The sequence below is a fragment of the Ambystoma mexicanum genome, chromosome 6q, assembly GCF_040938575.1.
Source record: "Ambystoma mexicanum isolate Mex_15411 chromosome 6q, UKY_AmexF1_1, whole genome shotgun sequence".
Lineage (NCBI taxonomy): Eukaryota > Metazoa > Chordata > Amphibia > Caudata > Ambystomatidae > Ambystoma > Ambystoma mexicanum.
This window is the reverse complement of record NC_090937.1, coordinates 690,698,041-690,716,130: the sequence shown is the minus strand read 5'-3', so window position 1 is coordinate 690,716,130 and position 18,090 is coordinate 690,698,041. Positions and strand designations below refer to the sequence as shown.

Here is an 18,090-nt window from a genome sequence, read left to right as displayed (position 1 = left end):
AAGCCCAGGTAAGATTTTCAACATATTTTTTTAAAGCACATCTGGGATTGTTTGCTAATCATAAAGTTAATTTCAGTGTAAGCGAGATTGCAGCCTCCTCCGGTAAAGAAAAATACTTGTGGTAATGGGGTGGTGAAGGGGTTGTAAGGCGCTGCGCATTTGGATAGGGGTTGATATAAATAAACCTGGCACATTAAGTCAACTCAAAATAGCTCTTAAAGCAAGAGCTTGTCAGATGGGGAGAGAGGCAGATGTCCAAAATATACCAAGCGGCCCTCTTTAGCTGTATGTGCAGACTTACGTACACATACAAGATGGCAAGCAGAAATGTGTTACATAAGATCCCCAGAATGCAGGAGGTTGATGCTAATGGTATGTATTCAATGTAACCACCCCTCAATAAATGAAGGTGGTCAGGGCGAAGGACAAAGTGTGCTTGCAACATGAGAGTCGATGAAGATTTGGTTAATGTCTTGTTAATTTGTCATTGTTTCTCTGTTTTGTGTAAACATGAACATGCATGGATTGCTGTGTTTCATATAATTAATTGCAATGATTAGGTTTTCATATGTAGCTTGTTTGAATATATTAAAACTGCTTTTTTATTTTGGTCTTGTTCTATGCGAATTGGAATATACATGTTTTTAAATGTTGCTAACTTAATGAGGAAAAAGATTAAATAAATAAAGGCCATTACATAGTAGGCTTTACAGATCACTTCAGTGGGGATTTCGCGGTTACCTCCTGGGCAATGTATCTAAAGAGAACAGAGATTTGCATGGTGGAAACAAACTCAAATCTTACATTTACAAAAATAGTCAAATTGGAACCACATCACGCTCATTGGCCAACATTCTTGCACAGTCCAGGACACTGTCCTGGCTATACCGGTACTGAGGTATCGTCCCTTCAGCACCTCCTGCCAGGCCTCCACACTGTAGCCCAGAGCAACTGACAAGCAACAATTTAGGTTACCGCAAGCAACATGATGCTCCCGAGCTACACGTTGGGGAGGATCACTTGCAAAGGCTCTCATGGCTGGCATACGAAGATGGACTGGTCTTGCTTGACTCTATGCCACAGTGCTTTCAACTGCTTGTGGATAACCTCTGTGATAATGTGAAATCCAATGATTTCCCTATTAATAAGAAGAAAGCTATGGTGTTCAGTCCTGGTTTGATAAGGTCTAGTAAGTGATTCTTAGATAGAATTGGTGAATAGATAATCCAACATGTATATCATTATGACTACTTGGGACTTATTTTTGACAAACGTCTTACATGGAATCATGATGTGAAACGACTTGAAGAAAAAGTGCAACAACTTACTAGGGCCATAAAAAGATTTGCCAAAGATAATCTTGGTTATTCTGTGGCTTCTTTAATCCATTTATATAAAAGCAACATTTGTTTTGTCATTCTTTATGGATCTGAGATTTGGACATTTAGGCATACTGAGCGGTTTTAAAAATTGAAAGGAATTGTTTAAAAAGCCTTCTTTACTTGTCTATGTCCATTTTGATTGAATTTGTGTATCTTGAATTTTATCTGCCTTCTGTTTATAGCGCCACTGAAGTCAGTAGACTCAATTTTATGCTAACAATACTACTTGCTCCTTCAAGGACATTGCTGTACTATAATTGCTGTTAATCCAGAGTGCGACAGTAGGTGATCCCAATTTAGTCGTCCATAAATTGTACAAAGACTTGTGTCTTTGGTTTGAGCCGTTTGGCATTATACGCTCTGAATACAATTTATTAAACTTACAGCTAGCATTAAAGCTCAGATCTATGATGCTGACCTTGAACAATCTTTGGGGAATGTATCCACCAAACTATTAGCCTGTGATTACATACAAAGTTACTTGAATTTTCCATGTCCTCATCTTATTTTGTATTATACCCTGATAATTGGATTATACATAAATACGTACGTATTCAATATAATTTGGTCAACACGCTGGAGGTTTTAGGGGGACGGCAGGCCATTGTAAGACACATGCAGACTTGTAGGATCTGTGATGAAGGTGTCCTGGAAACTGAAAGGCATTCATTGCTAGACTGTTATGCCTTCATTGAATGGAGAAGATACGTTTTATTAGCAAGTGCTATTAACGAAATTCTTTCAGATCCAAACAGTGTTTGGGCAAAATATTTAGATGGGAATAATATTAATTTGATCTATCATCTTACCAAAATGTGGGGGCGAATTGAAAAATGATTTGCTTTCATACGTTAAATACTGTAAACATCTTAAATGATCAATTGGTTTTACATTACATTTGATGAATTCCTGTATTTATTGTGGATTAATATTTTAGCAATTACTGATGGTTTTTATTATGTCTGACACGTGGTAAATTTATTTTATATTCCAATTGATGAATTTCTGTATTTGCTGTGGATTTTAATATTTTATTATTTCCCAATGGTCTTTTTATGTCTGAATTTTAGGTTGTTAAAAAAGCTATTAAAAAGCTATATTTTACTAATACAAATACATACAAATTTAGTGGGTGCAGCCATGCGTCTCGTTTGGTAGGCTGAGCAAACAGTGATCCTGAGAGTCTTCACACACATCGCTTAACAGTCCGGCTTTTATTTCATTGACTAACCCACACATCTCCCAGACAACTCACTGAGTTGGATCAACACATGCGTTCTTCCCTGGAAACTGGAGTTCATCTTTAAAGAATCAGATTCGCGTTCTCTAGACCCTGAATTGTGGTGCCACGAGAAGTCCTACATTGGTCAAATTATGACATCACAATAAGTCTCTGTTGTCGGATTTTCATTGGGAGGGCGCAAAAGAAAGTTAACAAACCTTTCTCATTAGCACTGTATGAAATAAATGAATGCATTTTAGACCAGCTGAATGGAATGGAATAGAAGTGGTCTTGTAAAGCGCAACTTCATATCTTCGGGCGTCCTCCTGGCACTCATGAGTGCATTGACACAGTCTGGTTTTGAAGGACCTGTGCAGCCGCCATTTAGGAAACTGAGTGATGTTCATGTTGTGTGCTAACTTGCTGTACACACAATTTATGTTCTTGAAGAATTTGGTGCATTAAGCAATAAGACACATTTACACATTCACAGTTGCAGAAGGTACTGTTCAATTATGACAATGGAAATGGAGAAGCATACACCAGTCAGAAACATAAAAAATAAAAGTAATGTTTATTTAAATAAAAAGGTATACACACAGTGTACAATGGATATGGGTCACACACACAATGGAAAACACCATATAACACCATAAAATGCAAATACTGATGGAGCTGCGCATGAACACCTGGCCTTTTATTCCAATGTATGTTGGGCTTGTTTCATGTGACTCTGTGAAATGGCAAAACACATACAAACCAAAGTAACACACTGCAAACATAATTCGTAAGGCAACACAACACAACATGGATATGTTTTCTTTTGTGCAAAAGGGATTTTGACGAGGCCTTCGATGGAGGTAAAGATCAAGTGTTGCGCATGCACACATTCACAAACAATTGTGAAACAGAAGGTTTTCCAAAAAAGCATGCCAAGAGTGATCCTTGGGCATTTAATGCAGTTGAGTCAGTCTACATAAATTGCATTGGATTCATCCTGTTAACACAAAGGGTTTTTATTAAGTCTGCTCCAGCTTAAAAACTGCAGCAAAGCAAACATCTGGAAGCAGGACCAGAGGGAGTGAGAGAAATAAAGCTCTATTGTGATCTCTAGACTAGGCATGTATTGATGTTTCATTATTACTACTCCCCCATGAGAAAAGTATCCCCAATACAGGTGAGAGAGAAACTAGCAACCCAGGGACCCTATAACTGGTGTCAAGCCACTTTAAGCTATACCCCAACCTAGTCTTTGATGAAGCTGATATATCATATGATATGATAAGCCATTTATAACGCACCTGTACACATGTGTGAGGAAAAGCCTTCTTTGGGTGTTCAAAAATGGAAGCCTTTTACTCTCAAAAGTCTGCCTCATTTTGTCACTTAGCACACTCATGACAATATGTAGTTCTACAAATTAGATCATTTGTGCAAACGTTGCCTTACATTGGAAGGGCTACAGTTGTAATAGTGAGAGTCCCAGATGCATGAGGATGGCCATCGGAAGAAGGAATTAGGATGATAGCGAGAGCATGGGTGATGATAGCATAGTGATAGGCAGGAGTGCTATCAGGAAAGCATTGATCTGAATGTGCAGGCCAGGGACCCCATCCCAAGAGTAATACAGAAGTGGGCTGAAACAGACTGCTTCTACTTTACATCTGCATCTTGCAAGCAAAGTGCATCCAACCAGCAATAGAAAACATGATCAAATCACATTTTGTGTTTCCCCAAGTGATGATTTCACCATCTTGATTGGAAGGGACCATAGATAACTTAATTTGCGCTAGCTTTCATAAACTCTTTTCATGTAGAACTCGGAACATCTGCAAAACTGAAGAATAATGGATAGCAGGTGTTAAACCAATCAAAACCACTAGCGTTGATTTGCGCAAACCTGCAAACCACGCTTCCAGCCAGCAATGCCATTACAGAAGTTGAAAAGTCATATGTAAATCCGACTTGTTCCCACCCCAAAAGGGGTATGAATAATTGTATTCCCATGTTAAGGAGGTCTGGCATAGCAGTGTGGGCTGGACTTCCGCCATTGGTGGCAGGTTCAAGACTGATTTACATGTGGCTGCTGGCCAGGCCATCTGCAATGGCAGAGAAGGGTACAAATGATTCCGTGGCAGCTTCCAGGACCATTACCAGTGGTATCAATGTATTCAAAGCTTTATATTCTTCACTTTTGAGCGTCAATTGTAGGTTTGCCTAAGTGGGAGAAGATATACCCAGACGTGGGCTCCTTGCTTGCTGCGTCTAGTGAACCAACCTTCCCCTCTTGATGCTCAACAAAGCTGAAACAAGTCTGGATTTACTTGTATTCCCATGGAAGGCGACAGGGCCTAGCTGGCAGTTCAGGCTGCAATGATCACTGTGTTGGGAGAGTCAAGACAGACTTGCCTGTGTCTGGTGATAGTCTGTGATGGCGCAGACTGTCTAGAAACAATGAAACAGTTGATGCCTGCATCCGTGCAAGCGGTTATGATTAATTCAAAGCTTTTCCTTCATCACTTTTTGGAACTGTTAACATTAACATTTTGTTTAGCTACACGTTTCCTGTGTTGCTGTTGCATTGGTAATGGAGGCCACAAGCAGATCACTATGACTTTCGATTGGTGGACATTGATAAATTAGATTTACCCAGTAAACCTCTTATGGGGTAAATATGATTTGCTCTTACTATATTATCGAGTAGACAATATGGCAGCAATTGGAACTCTGGCCATAAATAATGATGTCATAGATGTGCATTTGAAATATAAAAAGTGTATCATGTCCAAGACGTTACAACTGTTCCACAACATGCCTCTTCTATTTTAGCTTCTTTCTTGTAAAGCATAATTGTGGCCGTGATTCCCTCCATTCCCATGAGAACTATCCTGTGAAAATTGCATCAATGACACCTTCCGCTTTCTAAAGGTAGCACCTCTCCCCCCTATAAATGTGCATAATTTCGTAAAATCATTCTACCGCATCTTTGTTGGCCCTTAAAAGATCTTCCCTTTTTAGGTATCTGGACCTGAAGAAATACTTTTGAGGCAAGATCTTTTGTATAGTATGATGGTGTCTCAAAAGCAATCCAGAAAAAAATAACTCAATGCAGATGGATTACGTTCTACATGTCTCCTTGACATTAGACCCCCAATGTGCCTGTCAACGGGAGAACGATCTGGAACACTAGTAGAATCTCCTGTGTTATTAACACTACAGCACGGGTACCACCATAGGAGATCTGTCTTGTAGATGAATGGTCATCCTTCTCTGATTTGACAACAGCCAATGCCCCCTGAAGTCACACCCCCAAATTGAGTGCCATGTGTTTCAAAATCCTTCCTATACACTTTGGAACACATCATTTTTCACAGCATCCCCCTTGCCTCTTTTTTGTTTTATTGACTGCTCCTGCATCCTCCCATAAAGCATGATGTTTATCAGGACCTGAGGTGCCAATAAGATGGCATTGGTTATACATGGTGTAGTCTTAAATCTTAGAGCACACTTACTCGGACTGTCCAAGCTTAGATTGTGTTGGTTTTCATAAAGAATACTGAAACACAATGCGTATTGATTTAGAGACCTATTAGGGTCAATTTTGCATTCCTACCGTGAAAGAGAATACATGTTCTCACTATCACGGTCTACAGAGAGATTGTTCTATTGAACATAATATATATGTGTTCTCAGTACATCATATACACTTAACAACCCGTGTTTTTCTGTATCTCAGCGGACCAGCCCTAGCATCAGGGGCAGTACCGCTTGTAGACAGATGATAGAATAGAGGAAGTTTATTTCCTTTTTCCTACAAAAACTGGTAAAAATTCAGTTCCAAGTTACTAATCACAACAACAACATGTGGGCATTTTACATTAGACAATGCCCAGTTCTAGATGTTTCTAGTGCTTTCTATGCACTGCAATGTATTAGTCTTTATTAGCCAATGCAGTGCCAGTTCCTAGAAAAAGCTATCAACTTGTACTGATACAGCATAACACACATATGAGGCTCAATGCTTATTAATCCCTTTTTAAAACATGGATAACATTTCACAGAAAAATCTGAAAAAGGCCTGATGCTTGGCTCAGGTCTAGCTAACTTGATACAGTCTATGCCAGGTTGCTATATACATAGATCATAAGAGGCATGAGACTAGCTCATGCTAAAAAAGGTTGACCGGTTTCATAACCATAGCTGTTCAGGTCATCTTCATCAGGATGTAGTAGTGGTTCATGTCAGAGGGGTTTTGACTCCCTTATGGGTAACTACTTTATCGCATAAGTGTGTTCCTTACTTCTTCATGAGGTAACAGAAAAACAGAGAAAAGAGGAAATCACTTTTATGCCCCATGTTGTACTATGCCTAGTAAAACTTGCTATGCATAAAGTGCTGAAAAATGTATGTATTGCTTCATACGGTTTACCAAGGTATACCAGGATAATTGCTCAGGGGTGCCCATAATGTAGACCAACCCTACCACTGTATGTGTGCTATAAGTGGTAATCCTTATATCCCACTCATGCATCATAGGTACAGGGTGGTAAGTGTGACTTACCGCCATGGTGTGGAATGGGCGCAAAAATGCGATGCCCATAAGAATTCACAGACTTGTGTTATCAAATGCTCCTATGAGATAGAGACAAGGAAACAATGTACAGCAATTTTAAACACCTTGCTGTCAAATGGTGCTTTTTTAAAAAAAAGTAATGTACAAAGACTGTGTAGGCTTACTGGCAAATGTGCATCATAGACCTCACTTGCTCGTCAGTGTTCTACTTGGCGTGATTGTATGGAAAGGAAAAACGCTGATTGTTCTTAATGACAGTGGCGTGAATCTGACTTGTTTCCTTCCTGGAGGGAAACGTAAGCAAGCCAGGCTACCCTTAGTATGCGGTCACAGTACGAGCAAAGTCAAAACTTGTCTGACATATCAATGTGGCACCAGGGGTCCGTGCGCTTACCGTGGATACAGGTAGATAAAGTGACATGTCTACAACACTGCTCCCGCAGCTCTGCAGCTCCGGTTGTGATATCTTTATGTGCGGTCGCGATGTTCTAATACTAAGTAAAAAGAGCGTCCAAGGGCAGTCGCTGCTCTATGGTCAGGACGCCATATTGGCTTAGTCCGCATGGGTGGCCATCTTTAAATCAGACTAGGATGCAATGTATAAAGTATAAATTTGCACGCATGCCAAACAAAGAAGATGCATCTGTATTTAATTAGCATCACAATGAGGCTTGTTATGTGGTGCGTGCGTGTGCAAACCAACCAAGAAAAAAGTAGAGGATGTATAAACTTGTCATTTTGCGTCATGATGCAAATCAATGAAATTAATAAAATTAAATGAGTGCTGTTTTAAAAGGTAAAAAAAAAATAATAATACAACAGCACTATATCTAGGTGAAACAATATGCCATAAAACGGTAGCATCAAGCGCTCAAAGTGCCTAACATTCTAAAAACTGCATTGTATCTAGCATTGCTGTCAAAAGCAGGGTGATGTGTGGCACAAATAAAGATGGAAAAGCCCTATGAGGCATACTCTAAAGTTAGAGCCATTGCATATGGATTGCAGGTGCAGGGAAACTCTGCTATTGTCAACTTAACGTGGGAGAACAGCTAGCTCATTACATTAGATTTGTTCATTTAGGCCCACCCTATGTGTGTTCAATCCGAATATCCAATTTTGTTCTCTCCTAAGAAGAATGTTGTGATAATTCCCTCCCTGTTTTGGCATTTGGATTTTTTCAATTATTGTCCATTTAAATTCTTCCGGGCCATGTCCTTCTGATATGAAATGATTGACCATAGGGGCTTTGATTTGTTTTGTCTTGAGGCAAGAACGATGTTCGATCATACATTTTTTTATTGGTCTCGTCATACCCACATATTTGAAATTGCATGGACATACTATCAGGTAAATAACTCCTGACGTGTTGCAGTTGGTCAGATGACGTTGTGTCCAAGGGGTGCGTAATCCAAGGTCGATTTCTTTGGTGTACTCGGTTTGTGGGCACATAAAACAAGACCCACATGGGGAGTGTCCAGTTGGAGAAGTACTTTGCCAGATGGTTGCCGGGCATTTCTCTTTGTCTTCACGTGCTGTTTTTACTAATTTATCCCTGATATTTGTTCTCCTTTTGAGAGGAAATTTTGGTTCTTCCAACGTGTGTTGTCCTGTCTTTAGAATCGGCCATAGGGTCTTTATTTCCCTTTTAAGTTTATTCACCATAGGTGAATAACTTAAAACTGCCGTGATGTGATCATGTTGGGGTGGTTTGGGATTCTGTTGCAGCGTCGTACACGTTGGAATATTCCGGGCTCTCCTATAGGTAGAGTCAATGATCCTCTTAGGATAACCTCTGTTAGCCAACTGTCTCTTCAGATTTTTTCCTTGTTCTTCATAGTCGGCTGTCTAAGTACATAACCTCCAATATCTAAGAAATTGGCCGAAGGGCAAGTTGTCTTTTAATGCCTGTGGATGGTAGCTTGAGTATGTCAACAAGGAATTCCTGTCAGTAGCTTTTTTGTACACTTTGGAACACAATTTATCTTCAATTACAGTGATGTGTAAGTCCAAAAAATGAATGTTTTTTTAATCACATTCCAATGTGAATTTTAAATGTGGATTTTGCAAATTAAGACAAGAGTGGAACGCCTGAAGGTCTTGTTGTGGGCCTGTAAAGATCATGAAGACATCGTCTATGTACCTTTTCCAGACTTTGATTTTGTCTAGAAGAGGATTAGAAGCAGGGTAGATGGCATCACATTCAAAAGCATTGACATATAAATTGGCCAGGTTAGGGGCGAAGATAGCGCCCATAGCCGTCCCTGATATCTGTTGATAAAAAATATCATCACATATATCTGTTGATAAAAAAGATCATCACCTATGAAAAAAATCCTTGTCAAAACTATTTCTGCCAGTTGGATTATCAGCCCAAATGGTGTGTTGTATAATTCAATATATGATTCCAATAGGTGTTTTATCATGGAAAGGGTGGCTTGTTGAGGTATTTTTGTGTACAGGGACTCAATGTCCATGGTGACAAGCCATTCTGTTTCTTGATTAATTTGGATGGTATCCAATAGATTCAACATGGCTGTGGAGTCCTTGACATAGGCTCGCATTTTGGGTACTGCCTCTTTGATGAAATAGTCAATAAATTGTGAGAGAGGCTCGAGAATGGACTGTATCCCAGACACTATAGGTCTGCCAGGAGGGGGAATGATACCTTTATGTACTTTACGAGTAGCATAAAAGGCTGGTATATGGGGATGTGATAAGGACACAGTGACCGGTTGTGTTCACATATTTATACGGCTGAACCAGCATGGGAGACGATGGGACAATCCAAGAAATGGTAAACTTGTAGCAGGGTTACGCAAACTGCTGGGTCTGGATCCAGAGAAGCATCCATAGACAGCTGAGATGGGGTTGTTTGGTGGGGCCAGATCAATCATTTTTAAGGCATAACAATCTCTTGTATGTGCATAGTGAATGAAATCCCAGAGCACCTTTGTAGATGCATGATTTTGTCCCCAAATCCTATTGACCACCATGTGCTCTTTAGTATTAAATAGATAACTTGTCATTGATGGAGGTGTGTCCAGGCAAACTGTTCTACACTATGGAAAATGCACAACTATTCTTGCTCTTTGGAATTCATATTTTAAATAAGGGTCAAAATCTCTGACAAGCCCTGGGTGGGAAACACACAAATCTTTGATGGGGTCACTTTGTGGGACCCAGTCAATCATTTTGAGGCATAACCAATTTAGCTTTGTGAGAATAGGTAGCGGCAGGGTAACAACACTGGCACATTTTTAGTTATTAAAAGAAAATGGGGTCATGTCAAGGCAAAAGTTTTAGCAACACTACCTTCAAGAAAAGGAACCACCTTCATTTAGCTATGTAACTGAGAAATTGTTCCTTAATCCATGTATTTCTGGTGTATGCGCGCTTGGAATAAATAAAAAGGCAAATGGCAAGCATGCTTGAACCATGCAAGCTCTGATAATACAGGGCTGTGTGATGTTTTGAAGAAACCAATTCAATTGTAACAATGGGAGTGGGAAGAATTTGTGAATTGCCAGTGCCCTGAAGCCAAAAGCTTTTGGTGCAATACACCAATTGTTAGATGGGATTGGTGGACTTTGACAGTTACAGGAGTACTTCCTGCAATCTTAAAATACTTTGGGGCCTTATTTTGATGTTAGCTTGGCCAATGAATGTTCAACGTGGAATCTTATTCTTTGTGCCCAGCCCTGTCAATGTTCTTTCTTTTCTAGGCACTTAGGCCATGGAAGTGCTCTGGTTGGACAACTGTGGTTCGCGCACTGTGGTTGTGGAATGTTTTGGCTTTGCCGTCCCCAGAGAACACACGTTTCTTTTGCCTTCTTGCTAGTTATTTAGCACAATGAAATGTGATTGTGTTTGCTCGCTTGGTTCTTTGTCTTTCTAGCTCCTCATTTTAGTTCCTACTTTTCCTGCCTTCAAAAAGAAGTGGCATATTGTCTTTCTGAATCCTCAATACTTGGGACATGGGCCCAGCTTCGGCATAAAACTAAACCGGCTCCATCACAAAAAAGACTACAGCAAATACGCATCACACTAGCATTCAAATCACGCCTTAATACCGCAGGAGGAATTAGCTGATAAGAAATAATGGAATCTCTGTCAGTCAACTTTGTGTGCCACACTAAGCCATCCTCCTGTGGTATACAAGTCAGGATGCAAAACAATATAACATCATCTTTTCTCGTATCACTAGGCTGTGTATGAGAGTTTCGACTAATACTTTTTATGGCCAATATCATGTCATTTGCCTTATCCATGTGGACATACATTTGTCACACAGGTGCCTAAACAGGCCAATGAGTTAGGTGTTTCTCTGGGGAAGAAATTCTGCATTCATGTGACAATATTTCGATTACAATTGTTGTCAATTGGTTTGCGGGCTTACTGAGGCTTTCTCAAAGATTCGCTAAGACTGGCTTTTAAATTCTGTGATCACATCTTATCTCTCACTGTGAGGCAATTGCTGCTTATATTGCATAAGAAAACAACAGCAAATACCTGTAAAAACACATTTCAACAGAGCACTTTAAACAGCTGTGTGTATGCAGAAGAGAGTGAGTTAGAAGACAGTTTTGCTATGGCTTGATTAGAAATTGGCAGTGAATAGGTTATCGGGCCTTCATTTCAGGAATTGCCAGAAACTGCGCTCTGTAATCTCTATTTTACAGATAACGCGCACGGTTTTCCCGCCAAGCCAACGCGCGCTTCCCCCAAAGCCACACATCTCCGGAGTTCTTTCATTACAGCGCGTCAAACATATCTTATGTTATTTTTCAGTCACCCGGCTTCAACGCAAGGCAGGGTGAGATATGGTAATGGAATTTGGCCTCTCTGCGTGAGCTTTAATCATTTAATGGCTGAAGAACTAGAAGCAGCACAGAAATGCAGAAATGCAATATTTGCTGTCTGAAGGCCGCAGCCTTCCTGCTGCATGCTGGGATTCCCAGGTTATAATGAACACTGCTTCGAAAGGTCTCATATACATCTACCACAGTGACCTTTGCTCCCTCAGCCATTTTAAGGCTTGAATGTCACCTAGGCTCTTGTGTGAAAGGGGGAACGTTTATCAATGTAAAGGGTCAGATATTGTTCATGTTGTGCATCACACCAACGTCTTGGCTTGTTGTTTCGATGGCGTGGGGGAGGTTTGTGATCTTTAAGAGAGCGGGGAGGGGGCACTGGCTGGACTGATAGCGGTACATACTGCTCATACTCCCAAGATCAGTCATCCCCTCAACCCTGCCTCCATTCACAACAAATGCCTGGAATATCAGCCCACTTGATGACACAACACACTCCATTTGTTTTATGTCTTCATTTGGGTATTGGTAATGCACCCACTCTGACAGAGGGCCACCTCTGGTGGCTAGCATGAATGCATGGAAGAGAATTGAAATGAGATCACATGACCTGTCCATGGGCTAGATGGGACAAGCGTGCGTCTGAAATTCAGTGCTGTGTTCGTTTTTCTTGTACGCGCACTGACACCATAGGTTGTGGACTTCTGGTGCTGAAGTGAGAGAGCAGCTAGACGACAAGGTTTAAGCAGATTGGGGAATGTAGTGTAATCCTCTGTCATTTTAGTGGGGACGGCTGGGTACAGTAGCTCGCTCCACTTCCTTGCAGCCACTGCAGAACGGGTTCTGCTCAGGATGCTGGCTCCTTTGGATCTGGCAATCACTGGTAGGCCAACTGCACTGGATCTAAAGGAGCAGGCTGGGTCGTATGCCACAATTTTATTCCAGAGAAAGAGTGGACCTTGTTCAGGGTCAGAATGGGGTATACAATTGTCTCAGGCACCATTGGAAATGTAGCCCACAGTTGCAAATGGCAAGTCATTCCTTTTGTGACAGACTGTGTATTAACCCAGGGAGAGGTTTTGGATAAAATGTGATGCAAATTGTGCATTTTACAGAATATTTATTTACTGGTCAAAACTACCAGCCGCATAGGGAAGTAACCTATCAAAGTGTCCCACATGGGCCAAAAAAGTGGCCGACTGACCCCAAAAATTGGCCCACACTAGCATTTTGTGTTTTTGGTCCGGGCATTGCCCTATATGCCAGTCTGAGCCTGACCTTGTTCGTAGAAGGCTGTGTGCCTAATAAACATTGCCTTGTACACCACCCGTGCGTGAAGAGAACCAGTTCCACAAGGAGAAGGGTAGGGAGAGAGTTCCAGCATGAGGGACCTTTGAAAAGCAGGGACCCCCCACACCACCAAGTTGCTTGCAACTGGATTCTCGGCAGCAAGGTGGTTTAGGGAGGGCGACCTGGGGCATCTGGACAGTTGATATTCAGGGAGCCGTCTGAGCAATAGACCTGCCAAGGAGCCATGCAAGGCTGTGTGTGCCCGCCACACGGTCTTGAAGCCAATCCAGTGTGCACACTCTGAACTAGAAGACATTTGATGTCACCAATTGTATTCACTGACAGCTGAAACATGGGCACCCTTCCTTGTCCCACCTCCCCCCTGAAAATGTGGCCAGTAGTTAATTGTATAAAGTCCAAATAAATAAAGAAGGAGGGGACAAATGATGTGGCGAACAGAGCCCAGCAGAAAGTAAAGAAAATGAGTGTGGAATAAAGGGGCTGGGCTGTGACCAGGTAACCCTCATTTTAAGAGTGAGAGAATAAGGCAGAGGGCTGGAAGTACGTAGGGAGAGAGGATGTTTGGGGAAATCGAGGAGCAAAGACTACGATGAGGAGATCAAAGTTGCACATGGGGAAATATGGAGGAAAACATGCATTTATTTATTTCACGAATTATATAAGGAACCAATATTGGCTCTTTAGGCCAACTATGAAAATTTGGATGGACTGTGACTTTATGGAAGTACAAGAAACAATAGTGCATAGCACACAGCAAAGAAAGGGGGCAACACAAAGAATAAATATTGTGGGGACACACCTACCACATGAAATGCATACATCACGGGGTGCATCAACAAATTCTGGTTGAAATTGATTGACCCTGGTTCCAAGAGAGTGACAGCGGCAGAAAAAGACTGCAAGATCAATCTAGTTTCCCCATTTTCTCAGGTGGCTGGGCACCATATTTGGTTTCTGATCTTATCCTGCAATCCTTTTGGGCATAGTGGAGAGAATGAATGGTTTTGTTTTCTGGCGGAGTCTACCTTTGCTGCCTGCTCCCTTCCAATGTTGACCGGTACACATGTGCACTGTCCCTTGATTGAGTAGCAGTAGTTGCTCAATTTGTAAACCTTACTGACAACTTTTACATTCCTATCAATCAGGATTTTGTGGACAGTAGAGCAGTGAAATGGCCACACTTCACAATTTAGATGACACCTTACTCATTAAAAGTTCTCATCTCCTTTACTTCCTGTCTACATTCCCGCTTCCAAGCAGTGCAGGTCAAATCCATCCATCAGAACGTACAGTCTCCCATTGACGCGTGTGTTCCACAGTGCTCCATTCTTTTGCTAATTTGAAACTTAATGTGGAACCATTGGGCGACCTGGTTCATAGGTCTGGGACCAACATCCATCAATATGCTAGGGACACCCAAGTTTATCTTCCAGCCCCATCAGCCTAATAGCTTCATAACTTAGTTGCATGTCTGTATGAAATCGAGAAATGGATGACATCTTCCAACCTGAAATTTAACGACCTAAAAGCAGAATATATTTTGTTTGCAACTCCTGGGAATGAATGTCAAGCCCCCGCTTGGCTGTTTAAATTTGCTAAAGATGGGATAACACTGACCCTTGCTCCGGTTGTAAAATCTCTGGGCTTTTGGTTGGATAGTAGACTCTTGCTAAAAACCCTAATTGAAAAGAAAGCACAGCATGATCATTTCCAACTTTCCCTTGTTCAAAGCCTGTGTTTTACTCTAGCTGAGTTTTTTCATTCAGTCACACAAGTGCTAGTTCTATCCAGCCATGATGGGGGAGTGCTGTGGTATTAGGAGCTTCTAATACAGTGCTCTCCGACCTCTGAAATCTGCCGTGTATGCAGCTTGTGAACGGGAAACGGAAATATGACTGTATGACACCAATTATTACCTGCTTAGATGTGCTGCCACTCCACCGCAGATTGTTTTCAAACTGGGCTGCATTGCCGATGAAGCACCCGTCCGATCTAGCTGAAAAGTTCCAATAGCATGTGGTTCTAGATCAACATGCAGCATAGATATTTTATGTCTTAATAATACTAAAGTTTTGAAGTCCCAAACTTCCGATTAGGCTCGTTCAGATTTGGAACTTATTGCCCCCTACGTTACGCTTGGCCGTTTCCCTGTTACTCTTTCCTAAGGGCTGTAAAAATGTTTTGTTTCCTAAATAACTCTCAGTCGAGACTTTTAACCATCATAACTGTTTTCAGGATATTTGTTCATTGTGTTGTTATGCACTCCAATTCCTTTGGATGAGACTTGCACAGTATAAAATAATTAAATAACATAAATATATAAAACCTTGTTGCGCTAAGTGCTTTAGGTTTGCATCAGATGCACTCAGTTCCGGAGGGGGCGGGGTGCTGGTCCTAATTAGCAGACCTTTACACCCTAAAACCTCTCACTTTTTTAATGACCCAAATGCGTACACAGTCCCATACTGGGCTCCCCTCGCAGCCCACCGGCCACTGTTAGTGCTTCTCTATACCTTGGTGGCTCTATAAACTGGTGGCTGGCTCAAGTGATGGGGGGGGGACTGAACTTAGAGATCCCCCAAACCCTCAATGGTCTCCTCCTAATCTAGAAGGCAAACATCTTTCAGCTCCCAGGACAAGTTGAGATTTAAATGTAGCCGATGAAATGAAACGCCTGGTTCAGATAAAGATGGGGCCCGGTTGGATGCTGATACACTGGCCCCTCCCACTTCCACTGCCTCAGGTCCACTCCTCTGCTTCATGGGAAAGTACTTTTTTGTTCCTCAAGGATACACCCCAAGTACGTTCAGAGACTGCTCTGCACACACCGACAACCACCTCCCTGCTCTCCACCACAGCACTAGATTTCTGCCAACCATCTGACAGCACAAATCCCATGCCCACCCTTTTCCCACAAAGGAGTAAACCTACCACTAAGTAACAACCACTTTGCAATGCTGCACTCTGTGCATGGGAAAAGCTGTAAAGCTAATAGGAAACATAGTGATGGGGCAGGAGCAAGAAGTTACCTCTCTTATTCCTTTCCATTATTTTGCCTCACACCAACATGTTCCCTTTTGTGTAATTCAGGGCATCTTGAGAGCCCACAGAGATCAATGCCAAGGGACGAGGAGTGGGTAAAGATGGGCCAAGAGGGGCCGCATACTGTATTCTCATTGATTTGTACAGCACCTACATGTTGCCGATTTAGAAGGCTTTTAGCCCTTGGAGAAGCGGGAGAAGAGAATAGACTAGAGGTAAATAGAGGTCCAAAGAAGATGCCTATCGATAGAGATGGGTGCCTGCACATTAATGGAAGTTTACTGCATGCAGACCAGATGTGGGTCGTGGCAGATATAGTGATACGGGAGTGGGATTGAGGCACAGAAGAAAGATGTGAAGTACAGATGTGGGTCTGTATTTTCAGGATCATGGTTAACAACAGTATGCCACCTATTAGCCACTTCAGAGTGTTTTCGGACTCTTGAAGTGCCCATTACAGATTCACAGATGCCCCTCTCCCAAGAGGGAACACTTCTCCAGGCAGGTCTCTTGTGTCAGTGACGCAACACCTATGTGTTATCAAATTCTAACTGTTCAAATTATTTTTTACACAGAATACAGGCAGAAAAACATCAAATCTCCCACACCCTCTGCCCAACCCCACTCGAACCAATATTGCCAGACCCCAACCAACCGTTTAAATTTTGGAGGGAAAAAAAGTTCAAAAGAATTTGAGAGAAACAATTGGACCAGTTGGGTGTCGGCCAAAAGACATAAGACCGCGACACCCGATCCCAGCCGGGTCAAACAGGTTAATAGGAATCGCCTAGAGTATTGCATCAATATTATTTTGCATCAGGAACACTGGCTGCTGCATCATTTTACGAAGACAAACTGAACTGTACCAATTGCTTTGTTGATGAGCCCTGCCCTAATCCTGACAACCCAAAAGAATGTATCATTGGGACAACTTGTTCCTGTCCGATATAATAAATCAACTCTCATATAATCTGCATACGAAACTGTGGGACTTTCTTGATTATTATGAACAAAAGGACATTTGTGTGAAATAGGCCAACTCCACAAGCATAATGCAGGTGTGCATCAAATATGAGCTAGACTGGCATTTGGCATTTCATAACGCTTCTCCACATCACAGAAATGTCTTCTGCCTTTAAGTACACATATATAACCCCCAAAAGGACCTCACACTCCATAGATTTGCCCATGGGATGCTCTGAAATCCCAAGGAGGGTTTTTTGCAACACATTGAACATATTATGGCAGAATACCTTCCCAAGAAATGAAATGTAGTAGCCAACGTCAATGGTGATCATGACCAACTAGACCAAGCCCTTTAAACCATCTGCTGTAAACATAAAAAGTCAGAGAGCTTCCCTACGTGTAGTTGGGTTTCAGGTTTGGGAGGCCTTCACCCAATCAGAGCTATCGTGTGTCTCTATGTCCTGATGGCCTACACATGTTATTGCCAATAACAAGTTAGGCCTGTATGCCGCCAGTGCTCTAACTCGTTGCCTTCTTGCACTCTTCCGTTCCGGGGTACGCGCAATATGCACTTTGGGGCGACCAGCATGGACCTGTGGCACCAGGCCCGTGCGCTCGTGCCTAGGTGTCTGCTTTTCCATACGTGCCGTCGGGCGGCCTGTAATACTTTGGGAAGGCCATGAGCTGCAGCATGTTGAACGCGTACTTCCTGCATTGAATGTTCTTCATGACATTCTCTATGCGGCATCCTTCTCTGGGGAAAGGGAAACAAAGGACAGA

General features: G+C 41.9%; 1 protein-coding gene across 2 annotated transcripts in view; it reads right to left on the bottom strand.

Moving 5' to 3' along the window:
- Positions 1 to 3,159: 3,159 nt before the first annotated feature.
- The window catches only part of INPP4B (inositol polyphosphate-4-phosphatase type II B), a 3,177,224-nt gene continuing 3,162,293 nt past the window's right edge, over positions 3,160 to 18,090 (bottom strand). The window contains exon 23 of one of the 2 annotated variants that reach the window (XM_069631181.1): positions 3,160 to 18,059. In XM_069631181.1, coding sequence (XP_069487282.1) covers positions 17,789 to 18,059 — 271 coding nt within the window. In that variant the 3' untranslated portion in view covers positions 3,160 to 17,788. Of the gene's footprint in view, positions 18,065 to 18,090 lie in introns of both variants that reach the window. The other variant, XM_069631178.1, reaches the window with a different exon arrangement.